The sequence below is a fragment of the Oncorhynchus mykiss genome, chromosome Y (assembly GCF_013265735.2).
Source record: "Oncorhynchus mykiss isolate Arlee chromosome Y, USDA_OmykA_1.1, whole genome shotgun sequence".
NCBI lineage: Eukaryota > Metazoa > Chordata > Actinopteri > Salmoniformes > Salmonidae > Oncorhynchus > Oncorhynchus mykiss.
In genome coordinates this window covers 47,138,194-47,155,168 of record NC_048593.1, presented here as the reverse complement: position 1 = coordinate 47,155,168, position 16,975 = coordinate 47,138,194, and the positions used below count along the sequence as shown (strand labels likewise).

The 16,975-nt window shown below is 46.2% G+C and overlaps 1 protein-coding gene across 1 annotated transcript in view; it reads right to left on the bottom strand.

The window, feature by feature from the left end:
- The window catches only part of polq (polymerase (DNA directed), theta), an 81,209-nt gene that overhangs the window by 31,453 nt on the left and 32,781 nt on the right, over nt 1-16,975 (bottom strand). The window contains exons 13-20 of the mRNA XM_036967736.1: nt 16,107-16,249; nt 11,848-12,231; nt 11,535-11,728; nt 8,935-9,059; nt 8,551-8,794; nt 8,137-8,473; nt 6,445-7,695; nt 2,190-4,047 (exon numbers count right to left, since the gene is read on the bottom strand). Coding sequence (XP_036823631.1) covers nt 2,190-4,047; nt 6,445-7,695; nt 8,137-8,473; nt 8,551-8,794; nt 8,935-9,059; nt 11,535-11,728; nt 11,848-12,231; nt 16,107-16,249 — 4,536 coding nt within the window. The remainder of the gene's footprint in view (nt 1-2,189; nt 4,048-6,444; nt 7,696-8,136; nt 8,474-8,550; nt 8,795-8,934; nt 9,060-11,534; nt 11,729-11,847; nt 12,232-16,106; nt 16,250-16,975) is intronic.

Genomic DNA, 16,975 nt, shown 5'->3' with positions numbered 1-16,975 from the left:
GTCCCTGTTTTAGTTACTATTCCACTTAACTCATATGAATATTCTGTTTATTCATACTTGTCAGCTGGATATCAAAGCTGCATGTAAACAGCTTGTCCCAAAAAAGACCTGAAGCTGGCTATGAGCTTCTATCCGGAATACTGTGTGCATGTAAACGTGGTCACTGACAGGAGTTAAGAAATAAATAGTACAAAGCTGAGATTCTCCTATTTTCAATAGAATGGAAAGCTGAGATTCTCCTATTTTCAATAGAATGGAAAGCTGGGATCCTCCTCTTTCAATAGAATGGAAAGCTGAGATTCTCCTATTTTCAATAGAATGGAAAGCTGAGATTCTCCTATTTTCAATAGAATGGAAAGCTGAGATTCTCCTATTTTCAATAGAATGGAAAGCTGAGATTCTCCTATTTTCAATAGAATGGAAAGCTGAGATTCTCCTATTTTCAATAGAATGGAAAGCTGAGATTCTCCTATTTTCAATAGAATGGAAAGCTGAGATTCTCCTATTTTCAATAGAATGGAAAGCTGAGATTCTCCTATTTTCAATAGAATGGAAAGCTGAGATTCTCCTATTTTCAATAGAATGGAAAGCTGAGATTCTCCTATTTTCAATAGAATGGAAAGCTGAGATTCTCCTATTTTCAATAGAATGGAAAGCTGGGATCCTCCTCTTTCAATAGAGGCCATTAAAGCTTTGTTTTTTCCACGGGGGCATTTAGAATTGTTGGCAATGACTGGGCTTATCAGAACACGTTTCTCTCCAAGCATCAACTAGCTGTAGGAAGAGTTCATCACCAGCTGTAGGAAGAGTTCATCACCAGCTGTAGGAAGAGTCAATCAACCAGCTGTAGGAAGAGTTAATCAACCAGCTGTAGGAAGAGTTCATCACCAGCTGTAGGAAGAGTCAATCAACCAGCTGTAGGAAGAGTCAATCAACCAGCTGTAGGAAGTGTCAATCAACCAGCTGTAGGAAGAGTTCATCACCAGCTGTAGGAAGAGTCCATCACCAGCTGTTGGAGTTGCGTGCTCTCACTGATATCCCGCCAAACTAGGCTATTTGTGTGTAATAAATAAACAACCATAAACAAACAACAAAATGCTCATCCAGAGGCGGCACTCCTAGTGGCCGGGGACTTTAATGCAGGCAAACTTAAATCCGAAACATGTGCAACCATAGAAGAAAAAAACAAACTCTAGAGACATTCAAAGCTCTCCCCCGCCCTTCATTTGGCAAATCTGACCAGAATTCTATCCTCTTGATTCCTGCTTACAAGCAAAAACTAAAGCAGGAAGTACCAGTGACTCGCTCAATACGGAGGTGGTCAGACGACGCGGATGTTACGCTGCAGGACTGTTTTGCTAGCACAGACTGGAATATGTTCCGGGATTCATCCAATGGCATTGAGGAGTATACCACCTCAGTCACCGGCTTCATCAATAAGTGTATTGACGACGTCGTCCCCACAGTGACCATACGTACATTTCCCAAACAGAAGCCATGGATTACAGGCAACATCCGCACCAGGCTTAAGGCTAGAGCTGCCTCTTTCAAGGAGCGGGACAGTAATCCGGAATCTTATAAGAAATCCTGCTACTCCTCAGACAGGAAAAGCTTCAATACAGGACTAAGACTGAATCCTACTACACCGGCTCTGACGCTCGTCGGATGTGGCAGGGCTTGAAAACCATTACAGACTTCAAAGGGAAACCCAGCCGCGAGCTGCCCAGTGACGCGAGCCTACCAGACGAGATAAATACCTATGCATCATCACTTTACAAATGACCTCGACTAAGCTGTACCCCCGCTCATCGTACGTATTTAGCCTTGTTACTGTTATGTACATTTCTTGTTACCGTTTGATCAAATAATTACACCTTTTTTTTTTTTTTTTACTTTAGTTTATTTAGTAAATATTTTCTTAACTCTATTTCTTGAACTGCATTGTTGGTTTAAGGGCTTGTAAGCATTTCACTGTATTCTGTTGTATTCGGGGGATGTGACAAATACAGTTCGATTTGATTTGACATAGCAAATGAACAACTTCTGAAAGGAATCTGGTTTGCTAGAAATAATAGTCTCCATAATCACTGGGGCACATTGGACGCAAGGCATGCATTACAGCCACTCAATAGGGCCTCCGCAAGGAAATTGTAGCCCTGGTGTGAGTGTGTCTGTGCGTGCGTAGTTACCTCTCATCTGCCTCCCTCCAATCCCTCCGTCTCCTCCGTGTTCTATCGTTTGACAGACAGGAACGAGGGAATACCTCTCCTTCCTCCTCCACTCCTCTATAAAGGTGTAGAACAGTGTTCTGTCGCTCGCCACGTCTATGATGGCCAGCCCACCGCTAGGGCTGCTGGGAGAGAGAGATGCATCCTGGGAGAGCTGGAGGGTGAAGCCCTCGTCAGTCAGAGATGAGGGGGAGGAGAGGACAGGAGGAGAGTCTAGCAACGTTTTGGGTTGAGGGGGAGGTTTGGTGTCTGTTTTGGGGGGAGGTTTGGTGTCTGTTTTGGGGGGAGGTTTGGTATCTGTTTTGGGGGGAGGTTTAGGGTCTGTTTTGGGGTGAGGGGGAGGTTTAGGGTCTGTTTTGGGGAGAGGGGGAGGTTTGAGGTCTATTTTGGGGGCTGAGTGAGAGTGTGTGTCCGTTTTGGGATCTGGTTTCAGGAACTGGGGACCAACAGAGACTGCTGGTTGATCAGGGAGGCGGGAGGAATGAGCTGATTGGTGGATAGGTCGAGGGGTGGGGGTTGAGGAGATGGTCAGTTTGACAGTTTCTTGAGTTGGGGGGATGAGGTCCCCATGAGCCCCACCTGATCTCCCCTCTTCTCTTTCCCCCAGTTGTCCCCATGTCCCCCCCCATCTCACGTTGTTCTCCCCTCGTCTCTCCCCCTCTTTCTCCCTCAGGGGTTGCCTCGTCTCACCACATCTCACACTGGTCTCTCCTGTCTCTCTGTCCTCCTCAGTACGTACCAGTGCTGTTAGATCAGTCAAACTGTCCTCTGTCTCTCTGTCCTCCTCAGCACGTCCCAGTGCTGTTAGATCAGTCAGACCAGTCAAACTGTCCTCTGAGTCTTGGTTGTCAACAGCAGTGTGTGAGAGTGTGTGAGCAGGTGGTAGCAGAGGGTGTTGGGAGGGCTGGTCAGACATACTAGGCCAACGATCAAAGATGTCCTGGAGTCCAGGGCTGCAGAGGAGGGAGGGTTCAGACTCTCTCCACTTCTCTCTCTCCTCCTCTCGCTCTCTCCCTCCATCTCTCCGTGATGCAGGTCTTTTAAACAGCCTGCTCTCACACACTGCAACACCTCTCACATCTCTCTCCTTCTCAACCCCTCCATCTCCTCCTTTTTCTCCCCTTTCCTCTCCCACTACATTTCTCATCCCCTCTCTCCTCTTCTCTCCCCGTCTCTCTGACCAGGAAGGTTCCACCTCTTCTCCACCAGTGTTCTGTGTCAGTCTGTCTGTCTGGTTATGGTTGTCTTTGGGTTCATATAACAGACCACTGTGATTGTGTTGCGGTCGCTCCGTCAAACACTGGTCATGTGTGTTTTTTCCCCGACCGCGATCGTCTGTCTGACCATTGCTGTGGTTGGGTTGAGGTCCTTGTTGCTCTGTTTCCCCATGGTCAGGTTGGGGTCTGTCGGTCTGACCGCAGTCTTGTTCGTGTTGCAATCCCTCCGTGTGTCTCAGCAGGCTCCGCCTCTCCAGGAAGTGCTCTCCAACCAGCAGAGAGTCGCCCCACTCTGATAGGTTGAAGGACGACTCGCCCCATTGGACGGCCTCCTGTTCCTCTGCCTCCTGATTGGCTATGAGCCCGCTGCGTTGCCGCTGCTGGTTGGACAGGAGACTGGTCTCCATGACAACAGGCCCCTCCTTCTCCTCCTCTGATTGGTGAGAGTCGTGGCTAAGCCCAGCCAATAAAGAGCTGTCGTACAGGCTGTCGAATAGGAAGCTGCTACTGCCGTTTAGACTGTTCTCATTGGTCCCTGAGGAGCGGTGTGCGCTAGGGGGTGGGAAGGGTCCATCATCGTCATCATTATCGCCTGCCAAGATCTGTGGGAGGAAGAGTACACCACCATCATCCTTACCATCATCATCACCACCATCATCACTACCACCATCACCACCTTCATCACCACCACCATCATCACCACCACCACAGCCATCATCATCATCACCATTATAAACACCTCCATCATCATAAACACCAGCATCATCATAAACACCAGCATCTCCATCATAAACACCATCTCCATCATCATAAACACCATCTCCATCATCATAAACACCATCATCATCATAAACACCATCATCATCATAATAAACACCATCATCATCATAATAAACACCATCATCATCATAAACACCATCATCATAATAAACACCATCATCATCATAAACACCATCTCCATCATCATAAACACCATCTCCATCATCATAAACACCATCTCCATCATAAACACCATCTCCATCATAAACACCATCTCCATCATCATAAACACCATTTCCATCATCATAAACACCATCATCATCATAAACACCATCTCCATCATCATAAACACCATCTCCATCATAAACACCATCTCCATCATAAACACCATCATCATCATAAACACCATCTCCATCATAAACACCATCATCATCATAAACACCATCATCATCATAAACACCATCTCCATCATAAACACCATCATCATCATAAACACCATCATCATCATAAACACCATCATCATCATAAACACCATCATCATCATAAACATCATCATCATAAACATCATCTCCATCATAAACACCATCTCCATCATAAACACCATCATCATCATAAACACCATCTCCATCATAAACACCATCTCCATCATAAACACCATCATCATCATAAACACCATCATCATCATAAACACCATCATCATCATAAACACCATCATCATCATAAACACCATCTCCATCATAAACTCCATCATAAACACCATCTCCATCATAAACACCATCTCCATCATAAACACCATCTCCATCATAAACTCCATCATCATCATAAACACCATCTCCATCATAAACATCATCATCATAAACACCATCTCCATCATAAACACCATCATCATCATAAACACCATCTCCATCATAAACACCATCTCCATCATAAACACCATCATCATCATAAACACCATCTCCATCATAAACACCATCTCCATCATAAACACCATCTCCATCATAAACACCATCGCCATCATCATAAACATCATCATCATAAACACCATCATCATCATAAACACCATCTCCATCATCATAAACACCATCATCATCCTAAACACCATCTCCATCATAAACACCATCTCCATCATAAACACCATCTCCATCATAAACACCATCTCCATCATAAACACCATCTCCATCATAAACACCATCATCATAAACACCATCTCCATCATCATAAACACCATCATCATCATAAACACCATCTCCATCATCATAAACACCATCTCCATCATAAACACCATCATCATAAACACCATCTCCATCATCATAAACACCATCTCCATCATAAACACCATCATCATAAACACCATCTCCATCATCATAAACACCATCTCCATCATAAACACCATCATCATAAACACCATCTCCATCATAAACACCATCATCATAAACACCATCTCCATCATCATAAACACCAGCATCATCATAAACACCATCTCCATCATAAACACCATCTCCATCATCATAAACACCATCTCCATCATCATAAACACCATCTCCATCATCATAAACACCATCATCATCATAAACACCATCTCCATCATAAACACCATCTCCATCATAAACACCATCTCCATCATCATAAACACCATCATCATCCTAAACACCATCATCATCATAAACACCATCTCCATCATAAACACCATCTCCATCATAAACACCATCTCCATCATAAACACCATCTCCATCATAAACACCATCTCCATCATCATAAACACCATCTCCATCATCATAAACACCATCTCCATCATAAACACCATCTCCATCATCATAAACACCATCATCATCATAAACACCATCATCATCATAAACACCATCTCCATCATAAACACCATCTCCATCATAAACACCATCTCCATCATCATAAACACCATCTCCATCATCATAAACACCATCTCCATCATAAACACCATCTCCATCATCATAAACACCATCTCCATCATCATAAACACCATCTCCATCATCATAAACACCATCTCCATCATAAACACCATCTCCATCATAAACACCATCTCCATCATCATAAACACCATCTCCATTATAAACACCATCATCATCATAAACACCATCTCCATCATAAACACCACCACCATTACCACCACCATCACCCCCACCATCATTATCATCATCATCATCATCATCATCATCAATGTGGTGGCTGTGGTTGAGTGAGTGTGAGTGTGTGTGTGTGTGTACCTGGTTGTCGAGGATCTGTTCCATCTGGCTGTCAGTCAGAGAGAAGTTGTATCTGGGCGCAGCGTCGTCATGGAAACCATAGGTATGGGGGTTGCCATGGATACTGTTGACTGGTGAGGGGTTCGGTGGGTTAACGTCAGTGGATTTCCCCTCTCCACCCTTCTCCCTGTTCCCTCTCTCCTCCTCTCCACCTTTCTCCCTCCCTCTCTCCTCCTCCTCTCCACCTTTCTTTCTCCTTCCTCTCTCCTCCTCTCCACCTCTCTCCCTCCTTCCTCTCTCCTCCTCTCCACCCTTCTCCCTCCTTCCTCTCTCATGCTGTGAGTTAGCACACTCTCTCTCCCTCTCCTCTCTCTGGTCTTGTAGTAGAATCATTCTCTCAGTCTGAGTGTCCAACTCCAAACTATCCCCAAACTTTCCCTCCTCCTCCTCCTCGTAGAGTTCAGGAGACCCACACCTATCCTGCTCTTCCACCCCCCGGCGTTTGACTACAAAAGAGAGAGAAAGAGCTGGGGCTTGGGCAGAGGAGAGGAAGAGGGGAGGAGGGACAGGGGAGAGGAGGCGGGGAGGAGGGGGGACAGGGGAGAGGAGGCAGGGAGGAGGGGGGACAGGGACCTCTGGTGGTGCCTTGCTCTGGAGGAGAGGTGCAGACTTTGGGGTAGAAACCAAGATCGGGGCAGGAACTGGTAGTGTTTCAGGAGGAAGTTTAAACGATGTTCCTCTCCTCCTCTCCTCACTCTCTCTTTTCTCTACGCTCTTCTCCTCCCTTTCTCCCATCTTCTCCTCCTCCTCTCTCTCTCCCCTCTTTTCATCCTCCCTCCTCTCCTCCTCCTCCCCCTCCTCCCTCCTCTCTGAGTGTATAGAGCGCAGCACTTTCCTCAGAGCTGTGGACGGCTGTCTTCTACATGCCTGTGCAGGAGATCTCCCTGCCACGCCCAGTCCGTCCCTCTTTACTGTCCCCCCAGAAACACTGGTCAGAGGTTCCTCCACTCGGGAGGTGGGGGCTCTGAAACGGGGAGGGGGAGAGTGGAAGGGGTGGTTGGAGGGATTGAGAGGGGGGTGAGGGCTACTGACTAGTTCAGCTAAGTCCTGGGTGTTTATACCTCTCCTGTCACAGACAGGAAGGTTAGGGTCTTCCTCGTTTCCTCCCTCTTCCCTCTCTCCCACCTCCACTCCTCCTCTCTCCTTTCTCTCTCCAACCTCTACTCCTCTCTTTTCCCTCTCTCCCACCTCCACTCCTCCTCTCTCCTTTCTCTCTCCCACCTCTACTCCTCTCTTTTCCCTCTCTCCCACCTCCACTCCTCCTCTCTCCTTTCTCTCTCCCACCTCCACTCCTCCTCTCTCCTTTCTCTCTCCCACCTCCACTCCTCCTCTCTCCTTTCTCTCTCCCACCTCCACTCCCTCGTTCTTCTCTCTCCCTCTCTGCTCCTCCCCTGTCCTCTCTCCCTCGTTCTTCTCTCTCCCTCTCTGCTCCTCCCCTGTCCTCTCTCCCTCGTTCTTCTCTCTCCCTCTCTGCTCTTCCCCTGTCCTCTCTCCCTCGTTCTTCTCTCTCCCTCTCTGCTCCTCCCCTTCCCTCTCTCCCTCGTTCTTCTCTCTCCCTCTCTGCTCTTCCCCTGTCCTCTCTCCCTCGTTCTTCTCTCTCCCTCTCTGCTCCTCCCCTTCCCTCTCTCCCTCGTTCTTCTCTCTCCCCTCTACCTCTTTCTGTTCAACCACATTTCTCCCTCTGTCTTCCATCTCTTTCTTCTCATTTAACCTCCTCTCTTTATCTCTCCAGGATTTGGACCGGTCCCGCTGTGTCTCTGGTGAGTCGTTGTCATGGTCGTTGTTAGGGCGTGTTTCCGTGGGCAGTGTCGCTGGGTCCCAGGTCACCCCCAATAGGGCGAGGTCTTGCTGGAGGAGGAGCCTGGCCTCAGACACGATTTCAATGGCTGCCTCGTGTTCTGTTAGAGCACGCCCCCCACTGACCCAGACACACCGTAAGCTCCGCCTCTCAGCTGCCTCCCCCTCGGTCTCATCCATCGCACGACGAGAACTGGAGAGGAAGAGATCATCACCATCATCATCATCACCACCAGCCCTTTACAACACACTCTCCTCCCTCCTGCTAACCTCTTAAAGGGGACAGCCTTGCGTAGGGCCTTCTCCACCTCAGTGACCTTTGCCCTGGCCAGCTGGGCCACCGTAGCGAGGCCCTGGTCGTAGAGTGTTCGTGCCCTTGTTGCGCTCAGCAGTGAGACCCTGACCAGGTCGACCAGTTCCCTCTGGACCCCAAAGCTCAGCCTGGTCTGGTACTGGGACAGGAGTAACTCCAAGCTGTGCCATCCCAGCCGCCGGCAGAACACCGTTACCATGCCTACGGGACAGGAAACCACACCGTTACTATGGTTACAGCATGGTCTGGGACATGCGGGGACAGAAGTAACTAACAGAACACTGTTACCTAGGGGAGGAAAAAGACTACTGTGTTACCTGGGCAGGGCTGTGTGTGTTTACCTGCATACGTGGAGGCAGACTGCTGTAGAGACTGTAGCTGTCCGCGGCTACAGTTGTACTTGGTTGCCACGGTACCCAGAGGAACCTCATTGACAAGGTCCTGAAGGACCAGAGTAGTGAAGAACCTGAAGATAATAATTTGTTCTTATTTAAAAACATATATATTTAAAAAAACATACCAGACCCATATGAATTGGGTGGAATGGTAATTCAACTTTAAAAAGCAATGAACGTTTATCTTAAAATGTTGATAAACTATTATTTCTTCACATTATAAGCACAGCAATGCACACAAGGCAGTAGGGCTATAACAAGGCAGTCGGGCTATAACAAGGCAGTAGGGCTATAACAAGGCAGTAGGGCTATAACAAGGCAGTAGGGCTATAACAAGGCAGTAGGGCTATAACAAGGCAGTCGGGCTATAACAAGGAGGTAGGGCTATAACAAGGAGGTAGGGCTATAACAAGGCAGTCGGGCTATAACAAGGAGGTAGGGCTATAACAAGGAGGTAGGGCTATAACAAGGAGGTAGGGCTATAACAAGGCAGTAGGGCTATAACAAGGCAGTAGGGCTATAACAAGGCAGTAGGGCTATAACAAGGCAGTCGGGCTATAACAAGGAGGTAGGGCTATAACAAGGAGGTAGGCTATAACAAGGCAGTAGGGCTATAACAAGGCAGTAGGGCTATAACAAGGCGGTAGGCTATAATAAGGCAGTAGGGCTATAACAAGGCAGTAGGGCTATAACAAGGTAACAAGGAGGTAGGCTATAACAAGGCAGTAGGGCTATAACAAGGCAGTAGGGCTATAACAAGGCAGTAGGACTATAACAAGGCAGTAGGGCTATAACAAGGAGGTAGGGCTATAACAAGGCGGTAGGGCTATAACAAGGAGGTAGGGCTATAACAAGGCAGTAGGGCTATAACAAGGCAGTAGGGCTATAACAAGGCAGTAGGACTATAACAAGGCAGTAGGGCTATAACAAGGAGGTAGGGCTATAACAAGGCGGTAGGGCTATAACAAGGAGGTAGGGCTATAACAAGGCAGTAGGGCTATAACAAGGTAGTACGGCTATAACAAGGCAGTAGGACTATAACAAGGCAGTAGGGCTATAACAAGGAGGTAGGGCTATAACAAGGCAGTAGGCTATAACAAGGCAGTAGGGCTATAACAAGGCAGCAGGGCTATAACAAGGTAGTACGGCTATAACAAGGCAGTAGGACTATAACAAGGCAGTAGGGCTATAACAAGGAGGTAGGGCTATAACAAGGCAGTAGGCTATAACAAGGCAGTAGGGCTATAACAAGGCAGTAGGGCTATAACAAGGCAGTAGGGCTATAACACGGTAGTACGGCTATAACAAGGCAGTAGGGCTATAACAAGACAGTAGGGCTATAACAAGGCAGTAGGGCTATAACAAGGCAGTAGGGCTATAACAAGGCAGTAGGCTACATGTAAATGTTCGTTCCATAGGGAAAACACTGTTGCTAATATGACTAGAGTTGTGTTTTATGACTAGGATGATCAACTACTAGGATGATCAACTACTAAGATTATCAACTACTAGGATTATCAACTACTAGGATTATCAACTACTAGAATTATCAACTACTAGAATGATCAACTACTAGGATTATCAACTACTAGGATTATCAACTACTAGGATTATCAACTACTAGGATTATCAACTACTAGAATGATCAACTACTAGGATTATCAACTACTAGAATGATCAACTACTAGAATGATCAACTACTAGAATGATCAACTACTAGGCTGATCAACTACTAGGCTGATCAACTACTAGGCTGATCAACTACTAGGATGATCAACTACTAGGATGATCAACTACTAGGATGATCAACTACTCTGATGGGTTGGTATTATAAAAAGGATTATCAACTACTAGGATTATCAACAACTAGGATGATCAACAACTAGGATGATCAACTACTAGGATTATCAACTACTAGGATGATCAACTACTAGGATGATCAACTACTAGGATGATCAACTACTAGGATTATCAACTACTAGGATTATCAACTACTAGGATTATCAACAACTAGGATTATCAACTACTAGGATTATCAACTACTAGGATTATCAACAACTAGGATTATCAACTACTCTGATGGGTTGGTATTATAACTAGGATTATATGCTACTGGTTTCAATGGTATATAGAAGTCTTTATTAAATAATACTGGTTTCAATGGTATTTAGAAGTCTTTATTAAATAATACTGGTTTCAATGGTATATAGAAGTCTTTATAAAACAATAGACTACTGGTTTCAATGGTATATAGAAGTCTTTATTAAATAATAGACTACTGGTTTCAATGGTATATAGAAGTCTTTATTAAATAATAGACTGCCTGTTTGGTTGTATTTTGGCTACTTTGAAGCAAGGTGAGACAGGCTGAAGCAGCAGCTCTCACTACATCCACTGGTATTAAACAGCAATACATTTTCGCAATGGGATTTGTTTTTTCTCCCGGGAAAATTGGCCAGCGCAAATTTTATTGATCAAGTTTTAATTCAAAAATGTTTTTCTCTCCAAAAGCTATGGGAAACCTTGGTGTGTGTGTTATGCTGTACCGTTTGTGTATGGCCATCTGTCGTCTCTGTCTGTCTGTCTTGGCGATCAGTTTCCCGCTAACAGACCGAGCCAAGAAGCTCTCCTGAACACCCACCAGCTCTGCTACTCTCTTATTGGATGAGCCAAGCCCCTCCCACAGACACCAGAACTGGTACCAGTCTATTGTGGTCCACTCAGCAAACACAGGAGTTATCTGGAGGATACAAACACAGGGGTTATCTGGAGGATACAAACAAAGGAGTTATCTGGAGGATACAAACACAGGAGTTATCTGGATACAAACCCAGGAGTTATCTGGAGGATGGGGGGTACCTGGTAGAGTGTGTGTAGGTCGTTGTCCAATACGAAGCTCTTCATGGCTCTCTGTAGATCTGAGAAGATGCCCAGTGCCTCGGGAGGCGAGAGAGAGGAGGAGAGAGTGGCAGAACCCAGGTGGGTGGGGCAGTACCTCTCTTGTCCTCCTGCCCCCCCTCTCTCATCCCACTCTCCCCCTCTGCCCCTCTCATTACCCTCTCTTTGGATAGATATGAACTCATTCTCAATCAACCATTCCACGCATGCCTCTATCGCTCCCTCCCGCACGCCTCCTCCCGTCTCCCCTCCTGTGGTGTCATAGCGGGCACCAGCAGCCAGCAGCGTACAGGAAGCATAAAGCCTCACATCCTGGGGAGAGCTGGCCACGCCCCCAACAATGATCTGACAGGAGACAGGTAGATACTGTAGATGACAGGTATAGGTAGATAGATGACAGGTAGATACTGTAGGTGACAGGTAGATACTGTAGGTGACAGGTATATACTGTAGGTGACAGGTACAGGTATAGACTGTAGGTGACAGGTATATACTGTAGGTGACAGGTACAGGTATAGACTGTAGGTGACAGGTATATACTGTAGGTGACAGGTACAGGTATATACTGTAGGTGACAGGTACATACTGTAGCTGAGGGGTATATACTGTAGGTGACAGGTACAGGTATATACTGTAGGTGACAGGTACATACTGTAGCTGAGGGGTATATACTGTAGGTGACAGGTACAGGTATAGACTGTAGGTGACAGGTATATACTGTAGGTGACAGGTACAGGTATATACTGTAGGTGACAGGTACAGGTATAGACTGTAGGTGACAGGTATATACTGTAGGTGACAGGTACAGGTATAGACTGTAGGTGACAGGTATATACTGTAGGTGACAGGTACAGGTATATACTGTAAGTGACAGGTACAGGTATATACTGTAGGTGACAGGTATATACTGTAGGTGACAGGTATAGACTGTAGGTGACAGGTATAGACTGTAGGTGACAGGTATAGACTGTAGGTGACAGGTACAGACTGTAGGTGACAGGTACAGACTGTAGGTGACAGGTACAGGTATATACTGTAGGTGACAGGTACAGGTATATACTGTAGGTGACAGGTACAGGTATATACTGTAGGTGACAGGTACAGGTATAGACTGTAGGTGACAGGTACAGGTATAGACTGTAGGTGACAGGTACAGGTATAGACTATAGGTGACAGGTATAGACTGTAGGTGACAGGTATAGACTGTAGGTGACAGGTATAGACTGTAGGTGACAGGTATAGACTGTAGGTGACAGGTACATACTGTAGGTGACAGGTACAGGTATATACTGTAGGTGACAGGTATAGACTGTAGGTGACAGGTATATACTGTAGGTGACAGGTATATACTGTAGGTGACAGGTATAGACTGTAGGTGACAGGTATATACTGTAGGTGACAAGTATAGACTGTAGGTGACAGGTATATACTGTAGGTGACAGGTACAGGTATAGACTGTAGGTGACAGGTATATACTGTAGGTGACAGGTACAGGTATAGACTGTAGGTGACAGGTACAGGTATAGACTTGTAGGTGACAGGTATAGACTGTAGGTGACAGGTACAGGTACAGACTGTAGGTGACAGGTACAGGTATAGACTGTAGGTGACAGGTACAGGTATAGACTGTAAGTGACAGGTACATGTATAGACTGTAGGTGACAGGTACAGGTATAGACTGTAGGTGACAGGTACAGGTATAGATTGTAGGAACAGGTACAGGTATAGACTGTAGGTGACAGGTACAGGTATAGACTGTAGGTGACAGGTACAGGTATAGACTGTAGGTGACAGGTATAGACTGTAGGTGACAGGTATAGACTGTAGGTGACAGGTACAGGTATAGACTGTAGGTGACAGGTACAGACTGTAGGTGACAGGTACAGGTATAGACTGTAGGTGACAGGTACAGGTATAGACTGTAGGAACAGGTACAGGTATAGACTGTAGGTGACAGGTACAGGTATAGACTGTAGGTGACAGGTATAGACTGTAGGTGACAGGTACAGGTACAGACTGTAGGTGACAGGTACAGGTATAGACTGTAGGTGACAGGTACAGGTATAGACTGTAAGTGACAGGTACATGTATAGACTGTAGGTGACAGGTACAGGTATAGACTGTAGGTGACAGGTACAGGTATAGACTGTAGGAACAGGTACAGGTATAGACTGTAGGTGACAGGTACAGGTATAGACTGTAGGTGACAGGTACAGGTATAGACTGTAGGTGACAGGTATAGACTGTAGGTGACAGGTATAGACTGTAGGTGACAGGTACAGGTATAGACTGTAGGTGACAGGTACAGACTGTAGGTGACAGGTACAGGTATAGACTGTAGGTGACAGGTACAGGTATAGACTGTAGGAACAGGTACAGGTATAGACTGTAGGTGACAGGTACAGGTATAGACTGTAGGTGACAGGTATAGACTGTAGGTGACAGGTACAGGTACAGACTGTAGGTGACAGGTACAGGTATAGACTGTAGGTGACAGGTACAGGTAGATACTGTAGGTGACAGGTATAGACTGTTGGTGACAGGTACATACTGTAGGTGACAGGTACAGGTATATACTGTAGGTGACAGGTACAGACTGTAGGTGACAGGTACAGGTACAGACTGTAGGTGACAGGTACAGACTGTAGGTGACAGGTATAGACTGTAGGTGACAGGTACAGACTGTAGGTGACAGGTACAGGTATAGACTGTAGGTGACAGGTACAGGTATAGACTGTAGGTGACAGGTACAGGTATAGACTGTAGGTGACAGGTATAGACTGTAGGTGACAGGTATAGACTGTAGGTGACAGGTATATACTGTAGGTGACAGGTACAGGTATATACTGTAGGTGACAGGTACAGACTGTAGGTGACAGGTACAGGTATAGACTGTAGGTGACAGGTACAGGTATAGACTGTAGGTGACAGGTATATACTGTAGGTGACAGGTACAGGTATAGACTGTAGGTGACAGGTACAGACTGTAGGTGACAGGTACAGGTATAGACTGTAGGTGACAGGTACAGACTGTAGGTGACAGGTACAGGTATAGACTGTAGGTGACAGGTACAGGTATAGACTGTAGGTGACAGGTATATACTGTAGGTGACAGGTACAGGTATAGACTGTAGGTGACAGGTACAGACTGTAGGTGACAGGTACAGGTATAGACTGTAGGTGACAGGTATAGACTGTAGGTGACAGGTACAGGTATAGACTGTAGGTGACAGGTACAGGTATAGACTGTAGGTGACAGGTACAGGTATATACTGTAGGTGACAGGTACAGGTATATACTGTAGGTGACAGGTACAGGTATAGACTGTAGGTGACAGGTACATACTGTAGGTGACAGGTACATACTGTAGGTGACAGGTACATACTGTATGTGCAGGTAACTGCCAAAATAAAGGAAAGACCTGAGTAAATTAGGGATACACAGAAAGCAGGTGTGGGAAAATAAGCAATTAACATCCCATCATGCTTAGGTTTACGTCTCAAAATGCTGAGTAAGCGTTGAAAAGAGGGGTGATTGTTCCGGCACGTTTGACAGAACACTCCTGGGAGATTCCAGAGCGGTGCCTGAGACAGCGTTATCCACAAAACACCAAATAGTGGAATGTCTCGTGGAAGAATGATGTCACATCCCTCCAATAGAGTTCCAGACACTTGTAAAATGTTTCCTCTATTTTGGCAGTTACCTGTAGCTGTGTAAGACACATAGAGGTAGATAGAGGTACCATCTTTGCATATGTGACACCGTGGGCAGCGCCACTGAGGACCATCTGATTTACTGCCCCCTGGAGGGTGTTGTCTGAACAGGTTTAAAGACAAGGTTGGTGATTTACTGCTCCCTGGAGGGTGTTGTCTGAACAGGAATAAAGACAAGGTTGGTGATTTACTGCTCCCTGGAGGGTGTTGTCTGAACAGGAATAAAGACAAGGTTGGTGATTTACTGCCCCCTGGAGGGTGTTGTCTGAACAGGAATAAAGACAAGGTTGGTGATTTACTGCCCCCTGCAGTTAATTAATTATTTTCTCAGGGGGAATAATTCCCTTGGCTGATCCCTCCTGTTGACCTAACTACTTCAAAATGGAGATGGTCCTCAATGACGTTGTCCATACTACAACAGGCTGTGTTGCACGTGAGCTGTCTGTCCAAGTCTATGGTAATAAATGTACAAATAACATCCATATTTCAGGGGTTAGAGGTCAGTACCTCCAGGATGGCTCGGAGCATGCTGGTGGTTAGGCCCTCCCCCTCCCTCTTCACCAGGCAGCTGCTGATTGGCTGCAGAGAGCCCTGGAGAAGACACACACCCTTTTGACGCTCAGCCTCTTTACACACCAACACACTCTCCCCTAGATGAGGTAAAGGGATGAGAGAGAGTGGGGGGGAGAGAGGGGATGAGGGGAAGGAAGGGGGGTGTGAGAGGGAGAGTGGGGGGGGGGGGGGGGGGGGGAGAAGGGGATGAGGGAAAGGAAGGGGGGTGAGGGAAAGGAAGGGGGGTGCGAGAGGGAGAGGGGGGGAAACAGGTCGAGACATTTTCAATTGCCTTCCTGTCCTCCACCCCTCCTCAGACACAGAGATGCATTAAATTACTGGGATTGAAATGTTAATTAAAACCCTTTCCCCCTCCTCACCCTGAGTGTCGACTATCATTGAAAATACATTGAGATGAATTCGTCTCAGTGTATGGACGCTATTTCTCTAAAATTGTGATATTTGTTAGTGACTGCTGTGCAATTTTTATTTCATTTTGGATTGAATAAAGAAAACAAGCTGGATGCCAGTACGGTGCAATTTTTGTGAATTAGTTACAGAAAATATATACAAACTAATTAATACGAATATTCATCCTCCCAGCAGACAAGGGAGACGCTGTTGCTGTACATGACTACACTGTCTATGAGACCGAAGTTCCCAGGCAACTGATTGATCAGACATTCAACAAGAGACTCACTTACAAACCCCACAAAACAACTGTTGGCTGTAATAAACAGACTGTCACCAAGGGCATGCATAATGGTGACATCACCAAAAGAGAACACAGGTTATTGGTGCATAAAAACAGCTCCAAACTGGGA